The sequence below is a fragment of the Mauremys reevesii genome, linkage group 16 (assembly GCF_016161935.1).
Source record: "Mauremys reevesii isolate NIE-2019 linkage group 16, ASM1616193v1, whole genome shotgun sequence".
In the NCBI taxonomy this organism is placed as follows: domain Eukaryota; kingdom Metazoa; phylum Chordata; order Testudines; family Geoemydidae; genus Mauremys; species Mauremys reevesii.
In genome coordinates this window covers 26289950-26306520 of record NC_052638.1, presented here as the reverse complement: position 1 = coordinate 26306520, position 16571 = coordinate 26289950, and the positions used below count along the sequence as shown (strand labels likewise).

Genomic DNA, 16571 nt, shown 5'->3' with positions numbered 1-16571 from the left:
TTTGGTGCTTACCTGGTGGTCTAGTGTAGCTTTGAACAGTATTTTATTTCCATCATTTTTGTTCTGCTTTTCCTGAAATGTCTGTTTTGTATAGGAGACCATCATAAATGCAGCAGACAAACTGAGAAATACATCCCAAATGCTGCATTACATGGGAAATGAGTTTAAAATGCCTCAAATGTGCCCTTAAACAGGCCAATGTACCAGAGTTACCCTTTTCTGCCATTTCTCGCTTTTAGATCATAGATTCAAATCTCACTGTCTCAGACAGTTTGGCAATCCAACAGTATCATTAAAAAAACAGATATACACACAGCCATCTGCCCTACTGTACTGCTAGGGTCTGAGCAAAAGTCCATGGAAGTCGAGAGAGAGATTCCTATTGACTTCAGTGAGCTAGTCTCTGCAGAGAACATGGCGGTACCATGTGTTGAATGCTTGCTTCTCTATTTGATTTCCTGAGCCTCTCTTTCCCATTCTGCTCTGTGCACCAGTGCAAAATGAAGATACTCAATTCACTTTTGAGTGTCATGTTGCATGCGCATGGGCAAAGCACAAAGAACATGGGTGGAGCCTAACGGAGGAGAAGCCAACTGCTCTGTACTGTCGTCTTATTCCCTGAGATTTGCAACCTGAAAAGTGAATATAAACACACCCCACCCCACCCCACCCCAGTGTGGGATGGAGCAGCAAGGCTGGACGACAGAAAATGGAATAGGGGAATAGAGAAATGAAGTTGCCCATAGCCAATTTCTGTATGTCCTTTCTAAATGAAGGGGCAGAACAAACTGAAATGTAAATATTTTCCTGGTCTAAATCCTGTCTTCTAAAGGTCCTTCTTGCATTAAAAGCAGTAGTTCATTGCTTTACAAAAAATAGTTATGATATATACCTTGAAGTGGGCGTGATAGCTTGAACGTGGTGGGCTTTGAAATAAAGGTTGTAAACAATTTCTAGCCATTTATGTTTTTATTAGAGCTTTTATCTTTGTGACTCCTTTATTAGTTGCTATGGATACAGGCAACACAGAGCTTATTAATGAAAAATCTATCACACTGATAAAAATGTGGTTTTTTGTCAGATATGTATTACTTCAATCTTACTATGCTCCACAATTAGTTTTAACTGTGTTTGCATTCTTGTAAATAATTTAAAAAATCTGTGGCAATTAATAGTGTATGTTTTTGCCATATGGAGCATTGCAGAATGATTTTAAGTACAGTGCGATACCAAACAGAAATTGGTGTCATTCTAAAGTAGAGATTGCATTGACAGGTTTAAATTAGTGTTCCATCAATTTAAATGCATTCTTTGTTCTAAAATTGTTCATAAAAATCTGCATTGTAAAACTAAATCACAAAATGGTATTGGATAGCTGAGTGTCTTACAATACTGGGGCTATTAGGAAAACATAAACCTGGCTTTCAGGTTACAAATGTCACTTTTACTCTACCCGCTATTAAAAAAAAAAAAAAGTTCTTTCCAACAAAAAATTAAGTATTTCAGAAAATAAATGTAACAAGTGTGATTTATTTCTTCTTCATTCCAGCCACTTTGGCCAGTGAACACATAGTACTTATTTGCTACAGTGGTTTTCAGAGTAGAAAAAATAGAATTTGCAGCTTTTTTTTTTTTGAAAGCAAGCTTTCTATGAAGAAAATGTTTGAGAAAATTAGATCGTTTCATTCTGTTAATACTTTACAGTTGCAATATGTGTCTAAACTGACATGCTATGGTAGTATAAAAGTATTATCAGCATGAGTTTGGAATAGTTTCATTTCCTCACAAATAAGTCTGTCACGGGTCCAGCATTAACTGTGCTGGACTTCAGGCCAGCGTAATTTGTAGGAGGGGGAAAGGAGGTTCAGCATTTGGAGTGAAAGGAGGAAAACCTGTCTAAGTCAGGTTACTTAGAAAAAGAAGTTAGCTTTTTGGAGTTTTGGAAAAATGACAATGACCCTGGCAGAAACACATGAGTGATCAGAGTGCAGGTGAGAGGCCGTCAGAAGGTGCATGATACATGCACTTCTTCATATGGTTCTGCAATTTATCATGTGGATATTGCTGTCACATACATGGTACAGTAAAAATAGATGCTCATGTGATGCTCAGGGCTGGCTCTAGGTTTTTTGCCACCCCAAGCCAAAAAAAACCAAAACAAAACACCCTCCTGGAGCGCCACTGCCGAAGCAACCCCCCCCCAAAAAAAAAAAGGATGTCCGGAATGCTGCCCCTGAAATTGTGCCGCCCCAAGCAGGTGCTTGGTTTGCTGGGTCCTAGAGCTGGCCCTGGTGATGCTGGTCCCTGCTAAGAATGCGCAGTGTGACTTGAAACAGCTAGAGTAATGGGCTGTCCATTGGAGAGACCCTCGGGCTTCAGTGGTGGATGAACAACCCTTTCAGTTGCTGCAAACATTGCCCTCTTTGTGGTAAAATTTAGCTGGTGAATCTTTGACTTCACTGTCCCAGTCTCAGAATACAACTCCACACAGGGAGCTCCCAAGATGTAATGCTCTATAATTGACTGTGGTTGTGGGCATCTCCACTGCCCATCCCCCGGTCCTGTACAGCATGTCCACATTTGTTCCACTATATTCAGAGCCTTTTGTTTTCATGGAGCTGGGGAACAGGATTTCCCCCATTCACAGTAGTTTAATAACTGGACAGAGGAGAAATAACTCATGAGCAGTATAGTCATGCAAGTGTGAGTCTCTCTCTCTCTCAAGGCGAGTGAAGAGAAAGGCAATGAAGAAATCGGCAACTCTATGCCCTATTCAGAATGTATTGTATTTTTCCTCTTCGGGACTAGAGTTGCATATAAGTAAATGTTTTTTTAATGTGCTACAGTAAAGATCCTTGAATATAAAACTTTTTATCTTTTAAAAAAAAAAAACACCTTGGGAGCATTTTGAAGAATGGATGAATCCAGGTAAGTTTTGGGTTTCGAAACCGACTAGAACTCCTCAAAAACATTCTAGAAGTTTTTCAAAATAATGTAGATATTTCAAATCCTTATTTTCTAAGTTATTTAATATTTTTCTTTGTTAAAAATCACCTGGAAGCAATGAAAAGTTGTACAAACCAACAGTGGTCTCCTAAATGGAAAAATCCTCAATGTTCCGGTGTAGCAGGCTTTCCATTCTAGAACCAACAACATTCTAAAGGGGCTATAAATTGTGGACTGAGTTCTTAGATCTTGAGAATTTAGTGCTCTGGTTTAAGATCAGTAATTGAGGCTGGTATAGCGAATGAAACTCATCTCTGCACAGAGGGCCAGCTAGCCCTGGACTAGTTAGGTGCAGAAACTATTTAACTTGGCTTCGAAAATGTTTTTACCAATGCTTGTCTGCACTACCTCATACTGCCTGAGGCTTCCTCTCATGCCAGGTTTTTCACCTGTTTAATTTTGTCCGTCTACCAGCTGAGGATTGATTGTGCCTGCTAGCAAAATTTCTTCAGTCTCTCATCACCTTGGGCCTGTGTCGGTGAAGCCCAGAGGAGAGTATCAGAATCTAGTCCAGACTGAACTGCCCACCCAGTCAGCTACTAGAGTAATCACACTAGCCACATGTTGATATACATCCAGCACATTCTTCCAGTCCTGGGTACAAAGAACCGGGAACATGGTTCAGACTTACACACCAGCCCTCTATGATGACCTGAAGTACTGCTACTAAGCTAGCTTTGAAAAAGACTTTTGACATTTAATGAGCTAAATACTTCTCTTGTGTAACTTGATGGACTTAAATGGTGTTAACTAGAGATGAATTTGTTTTGCATAAACAGGGAGGGCCCAATCTCTCATAAACATGAATGCATGTGGATAGCTTTACTCACGTTAACTCAGTGGGACTACTCACAGTCATAAAGTTTCTGACGTGTAAGGGTTAGGCTCATAGTTATCAATTTAGGATACTAAAAAAAAAAAATCCAACGTGAAAAGAATCTTTGTTTTGCTGTAGAACATCAATGGTCTTTATTTCTCTTACAGGTTTTGGGCATGACCAGTGGAGGTCAGGCTGGTTTTGGGGCCCCTTCATCCAGACAGTATACACGACAGAAAATAACTCGAGTAAACCTCAGGGACTTCATCTTTTACATGGAACAGGAAAGAGAAACTAGCCATTCTCTCCTGCTCTACAGAGCTTTGCTTAAATAATGCCAAGAATTGTACTGGTTTTCTCATAGAGAAGCTCAACCTGCATTGAAAATCTGTAATTTGAATGTGCCTTCTATTTTTTTTCAGATGTCAGTGTTCCAGTAGTTTGTTTTTGCAAAGTTGTCAGACACATGCAATAAATCCCCTTTACATAAAATGAAAGAAAGAAATGAAAATGTGCAAAAGGTTTTTAAAGAGGTTAAATCCATGGATACGATCTATGCTTGAAGTTTTACGGCGTTTGGCCATTTTTAGATGAGGCTAACCTGAGTAGATGAGAGGGAGTTTATACCAATTCAGAGCTGGATTGCAAATGCTTACACAAGTCATCCCATTGATGACACTGGGCAATTTGCAAGAAGGGTTTGTAGAATTGGGCCTGAAGGATGGTATTTGTTTTATTAGCAGTATGTTCAATAACAGTGCTAGCTTTTCTGTTTCCTTAACTTTTACTAGCGCTGTTTTCAATGACTTACCACAGTGATGCCTATTATAATTTTAGATTAGTTACAATTACAATTTTTTGCACAGCTGAAAGAGTAGCCATCCTGCACTCCCACAAATTTTATATATTTATGATTTTTGCTTTTACTACTCATTTGCTGAGCCCATTCCTAAGTGTATGAAATCTGTGCATTCACGTCCCAGCTGAGTTACCTTGAATAGCTTCCAGTTGTTTTCTAAATCTGCTCAACCTTTTGTACATTTGTAGCAGCTGGTTAGTAACATGAATCTGAGTTGGTTTTTTATTTAAAAAAAACTTTATTTATTGTGAAGAGTATGGTCTAATCGTGGTTTTAAAAATGAGAGAGTAAAGATTTTAGAGTATTCTACACCGATTTTTAAAGTCATGGTCAAAACCAGTTGTGTTATGGAGGGGCCAGTCCTGCTCTCCTTGGAGTCAGTGCGAGCAGTATTAAGTCCTCAGGGTCCAATCCTGGAAGGTCATCAGTGTCATCACAGAAGTCACTGGGAGTTGACCTTGCTGCATGATCAGACCCGATCCAGAAAACCACTTAAACGTGTGAAACTTTCAACATGTGAATAGGTGTAAGTACACACACGTGCTTAACTGCTTTGCCGGACTAGAGCATAAGATAGCAAAGCCAATGGGAGTCTTCTTAATAGGCTTTGGATGTGGTATTCAGTAAGCAGGTGGACACCAGTTATAGTTCAGCCACAACAGTATTTTCAGTAACGATTGAAGGGAGGCATTTGCTTATTTATATTTTCAAATTTTACTACGTTTATACTTGCCACTTTTTTGAGGCATTATTTTTTTTTGGATGGGAAACAATACTGAAAGCACAAATAGAACTATCTGTCCAATAGTTTTAAAAACAAAAATTTTAATTATATTTTAAGGTTTGTTAAAAGCAGAACAAAATTTATACTGCTGCTATTTAGCCAAAAGATTATTCATACCATATTTAAAGTCAGGAAGTGTAAAATTATGTTTTAAATGTACTGATAATGTGTACATATTGTTTATAAAGACCTTGTGTTTATTAGAATTATGTTATTTTGATTATTTCTGTACATACTGGTAAATACCCCAATTTGTGTGAAAACATACTTCCTTATTTGTACTTATTTTGTAAAGAAATAAAACAATTTACTAAAGTAACACAGTTGAGTGACATACAGTATTAATTTATCAAACATTAATTTCAGTTTCACATTGTCTTGTAGTTTTTAAGCACTGTTCAAAAACATTTTGCATTAAAATATTAACAATACCCACAAAGAAATACTAAAACTGAGTATTTAATGTTCTGTTGTGCTGATTCTTATTCTTTGTCAAACATCTAATAAAACTGCCAACAAACCTTGATGCTATTAAATACAGTCAGTGAATGCACACAACATTTGCTTTCTTAAAGACTTGTTCAATAAGCACAACATAACATTTTCCTTTCACTTTTCTCTCAGACTTGGGAGCACAGTGGCACAGAACAGTACATGTAAAAGTGCTAGAGAAGATTGAAGTTCTCAAAACCACAGTTTCAGTGCTCAGCAAAGAGATTCCAACCAATTTTGTTCAGTGAAATTAGATTAAAAAACAAGGTATGTTTACTTTTCGGCCTTCAAACTAAAAGCATTCGCTGTCTGCAAACCACAGTTTTACTAGAGACGTGATGATATTTTAAAAACTGTTTTACATGACACTGAGCAATGTTCTTAATCAAGCTGTATTACTATGGTTTAGGACAGAAGTAAAAATCCACATCAGTTTTTGCTGATATTGCTACTTTAGAATACGGGGATATAAAAAAGTAAAAGAGATACAAATGAAACTGTAATAAACATTAAATCAGTGACCTGAAGTCGCTAACGAAAAGAACATGTCCTAGCTTAACTTTTCCTTTTAAAAAAAAGGGCATATTTCTCCTAACGAAGTGATTGTTCCCATATGTCTTGCTTGCTGCAGTGCTGTTTTGCAGTTAATGTTGTGATGTCATGGCTCAAACTTTCCATCTCAAGTTCACATTTAACTCAGTTGGAGCAGCCTGGAATCTTTTATGATGCCACCTTACCAAACTGCTGTCGGTACTGTAGCTGCTTTATTGAGCTATAAAAATATGGTGAACACCAAACAGAAGAAAACAGACAAACAAAACCACAAATACTTAATGGCTTTCTACATACATCTAAAGCATTCTGCCTATGGGCTTGATCCTGAGAGGAGCACAGGGCCCTTCAGCTTCCATTTTACTTCAACTGGAGCTGACAGTCCTCACCCCCTTGTAAGAGGTGCTTAATATCAGTTCCTACTGATACAACCCGGGACACAGGCAAAAACTCCTGTTGATTTCAGCAGTTTTGCCTGAGTAAGGACTGCAGGATTGGCCCATACTCCTGAAGCCTGAATGTACCGTAACTACAGAAGAACTTTCCTCTCCTAGCTGAATGTTAGTGAATGGAACAGTATGCACAGACACATAAGGGTCCAGCCTCCATTTCTCTCTGAATCACCCTGCTCAGGAAATGAATACAAAACCGGAATATACATGGTAAAAGCTAGGAGCTAAACAGATGCTTTAAGGAGAATTTGAACAGAAGTTGAACTAAATCTATAGAATCAATAAACAAACACTGTTTTTTGAAGAGATGGCTACAATAAGCTGAACTCAATCAAAGGCCAGTGGAAATACAGCCCAAGCTTCTTACCTCTCTTGAAGAATGTGGGAGATAAAGTGAGTGTTCATTCTACTTGCTGCAGTTTTGATCTTTTACTTTACAGAAATGTGTATGGCATGAAGTTCTGTATAAGAAATGTGTATACACAAATACATGACAATTATACGTTAAATTTTTTTACAATATTAAATGTATAATATACAATTCTACAGATATCTTACATAGGTAACGTAGTGCCATCTTTTCAAATATGGCAGTACCTAGCAATTTTATTTAGTGTGTCAAACAAGCATAAAACCATGAAATAAAATAACTTTAAAAATCTTTAGACAGATTTGGCCAAATGACCGTCAACTGTTCTGCTAAGGCAGCAGGCCAGTAGGCTAAGATTTTCATGAGTGACTTGTGATTTTGGGTGCCCAATCGGGGGCAATTTGAAGAAGTCTGATTTTTCAGAGGGCATTTTCCAAAAATCAGAGCCACGTACAGTCTCCAGCATGGGCACCCAAAATCACTAGGCACTTTTGAAAAATTTAGTGTTAAACTCCAGGTCCTAATTTCTGCCCAAGTAATCAGACGGCATTAGAGAAACAGAATTGTCAAATATTGCTGACTATTTAATACTCAGTACCTTGTTCTATATAGCTGTACTTACGCATCTAAAAACAGTTTAATTAAAATTCAGCATCTACAACAGTATTCTATAAATTATTGTGGGAGAAACTAAATTGCGATTAACACATGAATTAGTTATTGAGGACCCAATCATGCTAAACAGCAGTAAACAGGATTTAGCAGAATGCTATTTATATACTTGCACCTGCAAACACAGTGCTGTCTCCTGAGTTAAGGAAGCTGCGTAAGTCAGAAGAGTTGATACTGTATTTGTTAAAGGAACAGTAACCTCCTACAGACAAATGGCTTCTTTAAAGCAAAAAATACAGATACAGGGCAGCTAGAAAATCAGTATTTTAATAGTAGTTCAAAATTAATAGAAGGAAAAATAAACAAAACCTGGCCTGCTCCTGTCAGACAGAGAAATATGGGGCTTTATCATCCTTTGTAAAAATTCCCGGGCCATGGAGAGTAGGAGGTGTCCAAAATATTTAACACCTGCTCCTACACGTGGGTTTTAAGTATATTTAGTAAAAGAATAACAAAGGGCAATGGCAGATGCTTTGGCAAATGCTTGGCAGCACCACCACTCCACTGATGATGCAAAACGTTGAAACTCAGAACAAAATTGTCATCTCAAAAGAACTATAACTCCACATTTGGGGCCTGTGCTGTGCCGTTTTGATGTCAGATGGCCTTACTAAAAAATCCCTACTTTTGCACATATTAGCCACAACTAGTCCTCAATTGTGTTTACGTACAGAGCACCAGATGACTATGAATTGGTCCTTCTCTGATTTTGTATTCTGTACACAGAGTTATTTCAGTTGTAAATATTTTATAAAAATAAGCCATTTGCTTGCACAAATGAGTTACAATCACAGAAACGTAACATAACATATGGAGGTGTAAAGGTATAAATCTGATATGAGAGAAGTGTGGCATTCAGACAGGGAAGATACTCAGTGCAGTTTTTAAGGTACCATCTTCCTTTTGGTGGACCCTGTTTCATTGCCTTAGAATAATCACTGAGGAGGGAAGGGATGCTGTCAAAAGAACTGTCGTTTCTCCAGCTGACATATTCAAATTGCTTTAATTGGTCTTTCTGCAGAAGCCCAATCAAGGGTCAGTACTTTGTGAAGCTTTGCCTTTTTCAACATCACAGCTGTTCGGTTGAAAGTACATTCCCACAAAGCCTTGTACGCTGAGCATGCTCAGTTGTTCATCATGAAAAACAAACAGGTGGTTTTTCAAATGTGTTTCATGGCTGGCTATGTGACAGGTAGTTTTCGAATATCACTAATTGGCAACATAAAGTCACAATTTGTTTGCTAATACTGTTTTGCAAATCCTTAGTGTTTCACATAAGGGACTATTAAACACTTCTATGGTTACAAAGGAGGAAAGGTTGGTTCTAGTCCAGGGGTTCTTGCTTTATTCTGATTGTTGGGGTGGGCTGTGGTCTTCTGTCCTCACGGCACAGCACATATTCACTGAACTGGGAGGAATCTACCCCTCCACCACAGGAAGCTGCCACGTTAAATCCCTTCTGAAACAATCTTTCTAGCACCTGCAACATGAAAAAGAGTGCAGATTAATTTTAGCCAATTTTAGGCATTAGGGAATGTGATAAAAGCATCCTGGAGCAGTGGATCTGAATGATGCATTTGGTCATTCCAGATCTCATAGAATGAATATTATACAGCTATAATTTTATAACTTATTCTTAAATGACTACACTGTGATTAAAGTCTCGCTTACAGCAAACCTCGGTTGAAAACAAAAATTAATCAAACAAATAAGCACTCAGCAGACCAGTTCAGTACATTATATAGTAAAATACTGGACTGCAGTGATATTGATGCTCTCTCTTACAGGAAAATAACACTAGGTTTAAGTCATAATAACAAGTGCCCATAATTCATTATTAATATGGAAAGTCTCAAGAAAAAGGGCTGCAAAGATTTTGAGCCCTTCCCGAGCTCAAGTAAGTATCATGGGTATCTTTTGAGTGCCACCTCCCAAGGCTCTCTAGCATCAATCACAGACTCCTCCTCCTCTTCCTAGAATTTAGTGCTGCTTTCAGAAACCATGAATGGGATGGGGAGGCCAGAGACAGGTGGATAAGAAAACAAATTGGCGCAAGCAGGTTAATCGTATTCTCCACGTATTTTTTTCTTTTAAAGAAAACTTGGGGTAATTTGGATGCATGAGTTAAAGCAGCCCAGAGGCAGCTTTAATTTGCATGACTGGCACTTAACGCTGCAGATCACCGCTGGCTGGATGACAGGGGTCATGTTTGCACATGGATGAACTGTTGATGAACTATTTCTCCAACAGATTAGGTGTGCACACAGGCTTTTCAGCAGCAGGTTTGCCTGGACGCTAGTTTCATGTGCTGTTCTTCGACAGCCATGGGTTTGAAACCAATCAAAGAGAACCTCACTGACTCGCTCTAGGTGGGGTCAAAACTGAGTCAGGGGCAGTAACATTGCACAGAATCATCTGCCACACTCCTGTCGATTACTTTCATTGTTCACACTCCAGTGCCATAGGGGGCCTTCACTGTTCTTTTCCTGCTGAAGTGCAGCTCTAAGGGCTGGAGATTGATACTACTTGAGATAGGAACATCCAGTGAACACTCTCTTTCATACAGGCCTAGAGTGTACTTTAGCAGCAGTTGTTTAGGCATCGGCAATGACCATATCAGTATGGGAAGAATGGACTTAAGGCAGTTTCCTCATGCGTCTCCCAAATAGGCCAGGCAATGCCTATGTACTGCTATTGTAGGAGCAGAACAAGAGTCTGTCCTCTGCTACATCCCACTGAGTTCAGTGGGGAAACACTGGTGTAAATGGAAGAATAACTTAACCCACTGTGCACAATAAGATTTGCAGAATAACAGTGCAAAAGGAATCAGCACACCCATATTTGAAATCTGCATCCAAAAACTTTTCCAGCCAAACCTTTGCACTGCTACACTACGAATATTCTTTAGGCCAAGTACTATGCAGTAAAGTACCATAGAAATGATCCACAGAGGAAAGGCTAATGTTAGCATATACCTTTGAAAAGTCAGGATAGTGTCTTTAGTTTGTTTAAATAAACTGACCCAATACTTACTTTACAGACAGGAAACACTGTTCCTGCCTATTTTGCTACCTATAAATGTCACCAAAGGTGAGCAGATTGTACTATTCTTAGAGTACATAAAGATCTCTCTCATAATATAGGTATCATGTAACTCACCATGTCACAGAACCAGGACATTTGAGTCCACAACAGTAAAAACTGAGCTTGATTATTTAGCTAGTTAAAGCTAACTCCTGGCACGATCTATTGAATAATTTACCAGCAGGACTGTCGGGCCATGCTGTTGCCTTATTTTAAAGATTGTTCAGTTGACTAGATATTTTGTCCCAACAACGCAATAAGCATAACGTTAGTCTATACTACTGGGTGGGGAGAAAACCCATACGGTGTTTGTATAGGATCTACACTACAGAAGAGAAACCATTTCTTTTTAAGCCTCGTAATGAATGACAACATTTAGATGGATTTTTTTTTTGTTCTGCATACTACAAATGCCATCAAATCTCATGCTTTAAGGCATGAAGTGATCGCTAAGGAGGAATAAAAAGGAATCTAATGCCAGATTTCTGCCCTGGCCCCCCATGCACATAACCATGCTAATGACGACAGGCATTCTTGAGGATGTTGCTTCTTTTGCTTGCTTTCTCCAGAGGCAGAACACTGAATCAGACTAGCCAATGGTGTGAACTCAGTGTAGTAGATCCATGCTGGTTCATCTGTGGGAGCCTTCCTTTGGGGCCTCTAGTATTAGCCACCAGCAGTTCAAATAGTTGAGTTTGTGGAAGGCAACTAAAGCCTGGTGCTCACTAGCCTGGCTTCAGAAGACTGGCAAGGAAAAGGAAACGCTCATTCTAGCACAGCTTTGCCTGAGTCATGCAGTCTGCTCTGAATCAGCTTGCCCTGGGAGCTCCGTCTGGCCTTGGGACAAAGTGATTTGTGTTCTAATAAAGTTACATCTGCCAAATCTCAATGACTTTTGCCCTGATTTTTACGGAGTTTATGTATGTAAGAAAATATTACAACTGAAGGGAGGAAAAGCCTCCCCAGCAATTGAGAAGAAAACATCCGACAAGAAGATGAAGGAAAGAGGGAGAATTTGGGGTAAAAGAATGATTTAAAAAATGAAAGTCCTCCCCCCTTCTTCAAAAATGAAAAGAGGTGGGAGCTGGGATACAAGCAGGCGAGGGGCAAGAATGGGATGCAGGGCATAGTACTATTTTGTCAGCATTGCCCCTTCTAAGACAGAAGGGAGATGCCAGGTGTTGAGGAGCTGTAGGGAAAGCCACAGGCTGGGATTTATTTTTCAAGAGACTTAGCCTAGGCAAGGTGGAGAAAAGAATCAGTCCACCCGTACAGCAGGTGCTGCAGGACAGAGGGGGTCTCCATTTAACTGGAATGAGAGAGGTGGGATCAATAGGTCAAAGCTCAGTGTTGGCATGGATGTCAATAGCTTTACTACAAACTTTTTTTAAAATCTATTTGCTTATAATGCAAAACTAGTGCTGAGATGTTGTTGGCTTAGTCCATAGGTATGGCAAGCTGCATGTTAGCATACGGCTCCTCTTTACTGAGCCAGCTATATAAAAACACACAAACCAGACAGACGTTACACCGTTAAAACACTGCACATAGAACAAAGTGCTACCTGTGTGCTTGGAGGACTAGACTGCTGGCTGTAATCTTGTGTTAAAAATGCAGGTATCATCAATTTTCTGAGCAAGAAGCAAAATGGGTCAAATCCTGTAACAATGCTGCGATGTTTAAATATTGTTCTATTTTAACTGCATCTTGCATTAGATTATACTGAATGCTATGAGCAAAATGTACAGAATGCCACCTCCACCACATGTCTACAATATCTGTGCGTGCATGTTGCGCACCGCTGTGTGTGCAGTTCCTAGTACACGCAGGAGGCTGAGAGTGCGCTTGCACATGGATAAGTGGAAGCCATATTTTGCAAACTTGGCCCTAAGAATATCTTATACTGCTTTAAAAAGTAAGATGGCAAATATATAAATCTGAGCTACTTTCCTTTAAGTCTCCAAAGACAATATGCCAAAAAGTAAATGAATCTCAGCTGTGATTTCCCATGACCAATATGAAATAGTGCAATTATGTTAGGATTTAATATAGTCTCTCTGCCAGGCACTCTAAAGACACAGAGACATGAGCTGTTATTTTGTTGGGAAGTTCTCCAAACAGAAATATGATACCTTAATGCATTTCATTTAAATTTTGCAGAGTGATATTAACAAATATGGTCTTAATTATAAAGTATTGAAATGTTCAACATACACAATTTTCACAGCATTTTCTCTAAAGTATATTCATATATTTCACTAAGTCCTATTGTCAGAAGATTAAAAAAATAAATTATAGGAAACCTTTATACTCTAAATACAGATACAAATGGGAATTTTAAATTGAGGGCTGCTATTTTTTTGGCCATAATCCACTAACATGTTGACATTATTTGTTTTACATGTACAGTTTCATATGAGTCCTTGATATGAAACACCATTTCATGAAAGAATTTGTGTAAGTTCCAAAGAATTTATAAATGTTGCAATAATAAATGCTGTATGTCAACCAGGAATGTGGGGTACTGGAATGAACTAATGCTGAAAAAAGCGCCCCATTAAAGAACATGAAGTATGAGCAAGTTACTTTTTGCTTTTCTATGTGACACTACTCTCCACAACTCACCTACCAAAACAAATGCCTTCTGACCTCACCCGAGTGTTTGTGTTTACAGTGCATTGTTGGGTTTGTCATTGACTAGCATGACCTTTCGTTGTTTTATTTCTTTTCAATTTCTTTAATGCACCTAACCATGGCACATAGACAATGTGCACTAAAACAGTTGCACTAACACCTTTAAACTGACTCACCCAACCTATCTAGACTGCAGACACCTCCTTCCTCAGTGGTGCAGAAAGCTTGTTAAAATGCCATGTCACCAGCAAATGGCCCTGCCTTTGACCCACCTCCAGGGACTCCATTTTGTTTGGTCAAAACAGGGCCGCCCAGAGGGGGGGGCAAGTGGGGCAATTTGCCCTGGGCCCCACAGGGACCCCCACATGAATATAGTATTCTATAATATTGCAACTTTTTTTTATGGAAGGGGCCCCCGAAATTGCTTTGCCCCGGGCCCCCTGAATCCTCTGGGTGGCCTTGGGTCAAAATGTGATCCAACCGAGTTTAAACCTCACTCAAATAGAAAATGGATGTGGACCTGTGCAAAACTAGCCAAGGGAACTGAGTTCATCAGCTGAGCTGAATGAAATGTTTGGGAGCGTTTAGTGTGAAACCAAAATTTGCCAATAGATCTGTTTTGCAGAACACATCAAGGAATGTTATTACAGTAACTTTAATTAAAGAGGAAACTTATTAATGTAAAATACAGATTATTAAAGCAAATCTGCATGTATTATTATATGTCGGAATGTTTTCAGCATATTTAGTGCTCAGAAAATGTTCTAGATTGGCAGCCTGGGAGACTGACCCTCTGCTTAGTCACGGAACAAGTACAATGGTGGCAGCGCAAGCTCTTTCACGCGGCCCCACTGATATGCCTCTCCTCTCACATGAAGGGACCACCTCTAGGAGGCTAGACAGAGCTCCGTAAAGTCTGGCTGCCCATTGCTCCCTGGCCTTTCTGATTAGATTGCTTAGCGTACCAGTTGCTTTGTGAATGAGTGTCCACTAGGAAATGGCCCCAGACCTCAAAGTCTTTCCCACATTCCAGCTAACGGAACAGCTATAGATGTTAATAACCTTGGAACTGGTCACCCAGAGGTTGGAGGCTTCATTTCTCATAATAAAAATCACCGAAGACAGACATCCTCCTTGCAAAATATTTTAAAGATATACATCCAAAATAAGAGAACTTTATTTTGCCTTGACTAATGAATGTCTGTGTTAACAGCATAATCAGCACTGTTCTTTCCACTCGGCACAAGGACTACTACAAACTTCTGCAGCTTTGCCTGCAGTTGTATGTGTCGTTCCCTGTGATGGACCAGTTATAGCCCCCAAGACAACTGCCTAAAGACTAGCCAGGTATTTATTCCCACTTCCATCCACCTATCAGTCCAGTTATTTTTTGTTTCATACGTTTAATTTTAATCCTAATGTCAAAACTCTGAGTAGAAAATGAAATACATTTTGTTTAAAATACTCTGGGCAATTTTTATAGAACATCCTTTTGAAAAAAAAAGTGCAGAGATCAATTTTTTTAAGTCCATCCCGCAGGCACCATCATTTAATTATGAGTGAGACATAAATTATGCATTTACACATTGTTGCATTTTCTATAAAATGGCATGGAGATTTTTTTTTTGTAGTTTTTGGAACTCTCTTTTTCTTCCCAGGGGCACTTTGGAGGGAAAAAATGCTGTGGGCTATACATTGATGAAAAAATTAGCATTTATCAGTATAACACTATTATGAGACCAGCATGGCACTAACATACACAAAATCTAAATCTATTTTTCTGCTTAGACTTAGGAAAACCTGAAAGGCTGTGATCTCACCAGGCAAAAAATAGGTAATTGAGCAGAAGCAAATAATCTGCATATAACTGAACATGAAATAAATAAAGTTACAACATGAGACAGCATTGCTTAAAAGGCCATTACCTGCACTGAATTCAACCGGCAGTATCCATTCAAAGGAAACCTAATAACATGGGTTGGGTCTTGGTTCCAACCTGCATTTACAGAGTTGCACATGACATCCCCAGTCTCAGGGAAGATCTCTTCTATTAAAGCTTTCTCCCCACTCAGTGCAATCCTTTCCCCAAGATCTGGAGTCACTCTTACGACCAGGCAATCACAAGGCTGGAAATGTTTCCTTTGTTCTTTCTCTTGTTTCCATCGCTCGAGTTCCTTAATCATTGGCTGCAGCTGGTAATACTTTGCTTCTTCATATAAAAGATTAAAGTCCTATAAAAAGGAAAAAAGAGGAGAGAAAAGAAACGCTTATGGTTCTCTTTGTAAAATGAATATTGTTCTCCTGTGACCTACTTAGGCTTATGTATTGTCAGCAATAGCGCAAAGTCAACAGGTATCCAAACTGTCTTACTCTTCTACTACGTAACACCTACAAAGGAAGCCACACTATATTAGAGTTTTAAATCGTCTTGACCAGACTGTGAAGTTCCCATTGCTCTGAATCAGTCTTTCATGTTTATTATCCCACAAGCTCAGTGTCAAAAGGCTTTTCTTTTGGATTAAGCAATCCAAATAACTGGTTGCAATAAGCAGGGCCTGCTGATGTCAGAGGAGAGAGACAAAGCTTTATTCTTTACTCTTTGCACAACTCCTGAAATGATACGGATTTAACTTCGTTGTTGCAGCTCATACAAGTGCTACCATGGAGAGAGAAGCCTGCCAGGTTTTCATTTTAAACTCCCAGGTTTAGTGGTTTTAAACTCAGCTGTGAAAACTCCCTGCAGGCTAAATCCGCAGCACAACAAGGAAACGGCCCAGCAGCCATTTTCTTAAAAATAGAAAAATATGTTTAAAACGTAGTTTGGGACCTGGTAAGTTCCAATAATGCAA

At 39.1% G+C, this 16571-nt stretch overlaps 2 protein-coding genes across 17 annotated transcripts in view; one reads left to right on the top strand and one right to left on the bottom strand.

Annotated features, from left to right (window-relative positions):
• Window positions 1-5793, top strand: part of LOC120384350 (transcription initiation factor TFIID subunit 4-like) — a 195573-nt gene extending 189780 nt beyond the window's left edge. For all 4 annotated transcript variants that reach the window (XM_039502951.1, XM_039502949.1, XM_039502950.1 and 1 more), the window contains one exon: window positions 3991-5793. In XM_039502951.1, the coding sequence (XP_039358885.1) occupies window positions 3991-4158 (168 nt within the window). In that variant the 3' untranslated portion in view covers window positions 4159-5793. The remainder of the gene's footprint in view (window positions 1-3990) is intronic.
• A 3461-nt stretch (window positions 5794-9254) lies between these two features.
• The window catches only part of KCTD15 (potassium channel tetramerization domain containing 15), a 54942-nt gene continuing 47625 nt past the window's right edge, over window positions 9255-16571 (bottom strand). For all 13 annotated transcript variants that reach the window (XM_039502988.1, XM_039502979.1, XM_039502987.1 and 10 more), the window contains 2 exons: window positions 15648-15953; window positions 9255-9484 (listed from right to left, as the gene is read on the bottom strand). In XM_039502988.1, coding sequence (XP_039358922.1) covers window positions 9329-9484; window positions 15648-15953 — 462 coding nt within the window. In that variant the 3' untranslated portion in view covers window positions 9255-9328. The remainder of the gene's footprint in view (window positions 9485-15647; window positions 15954-16571) is intronic.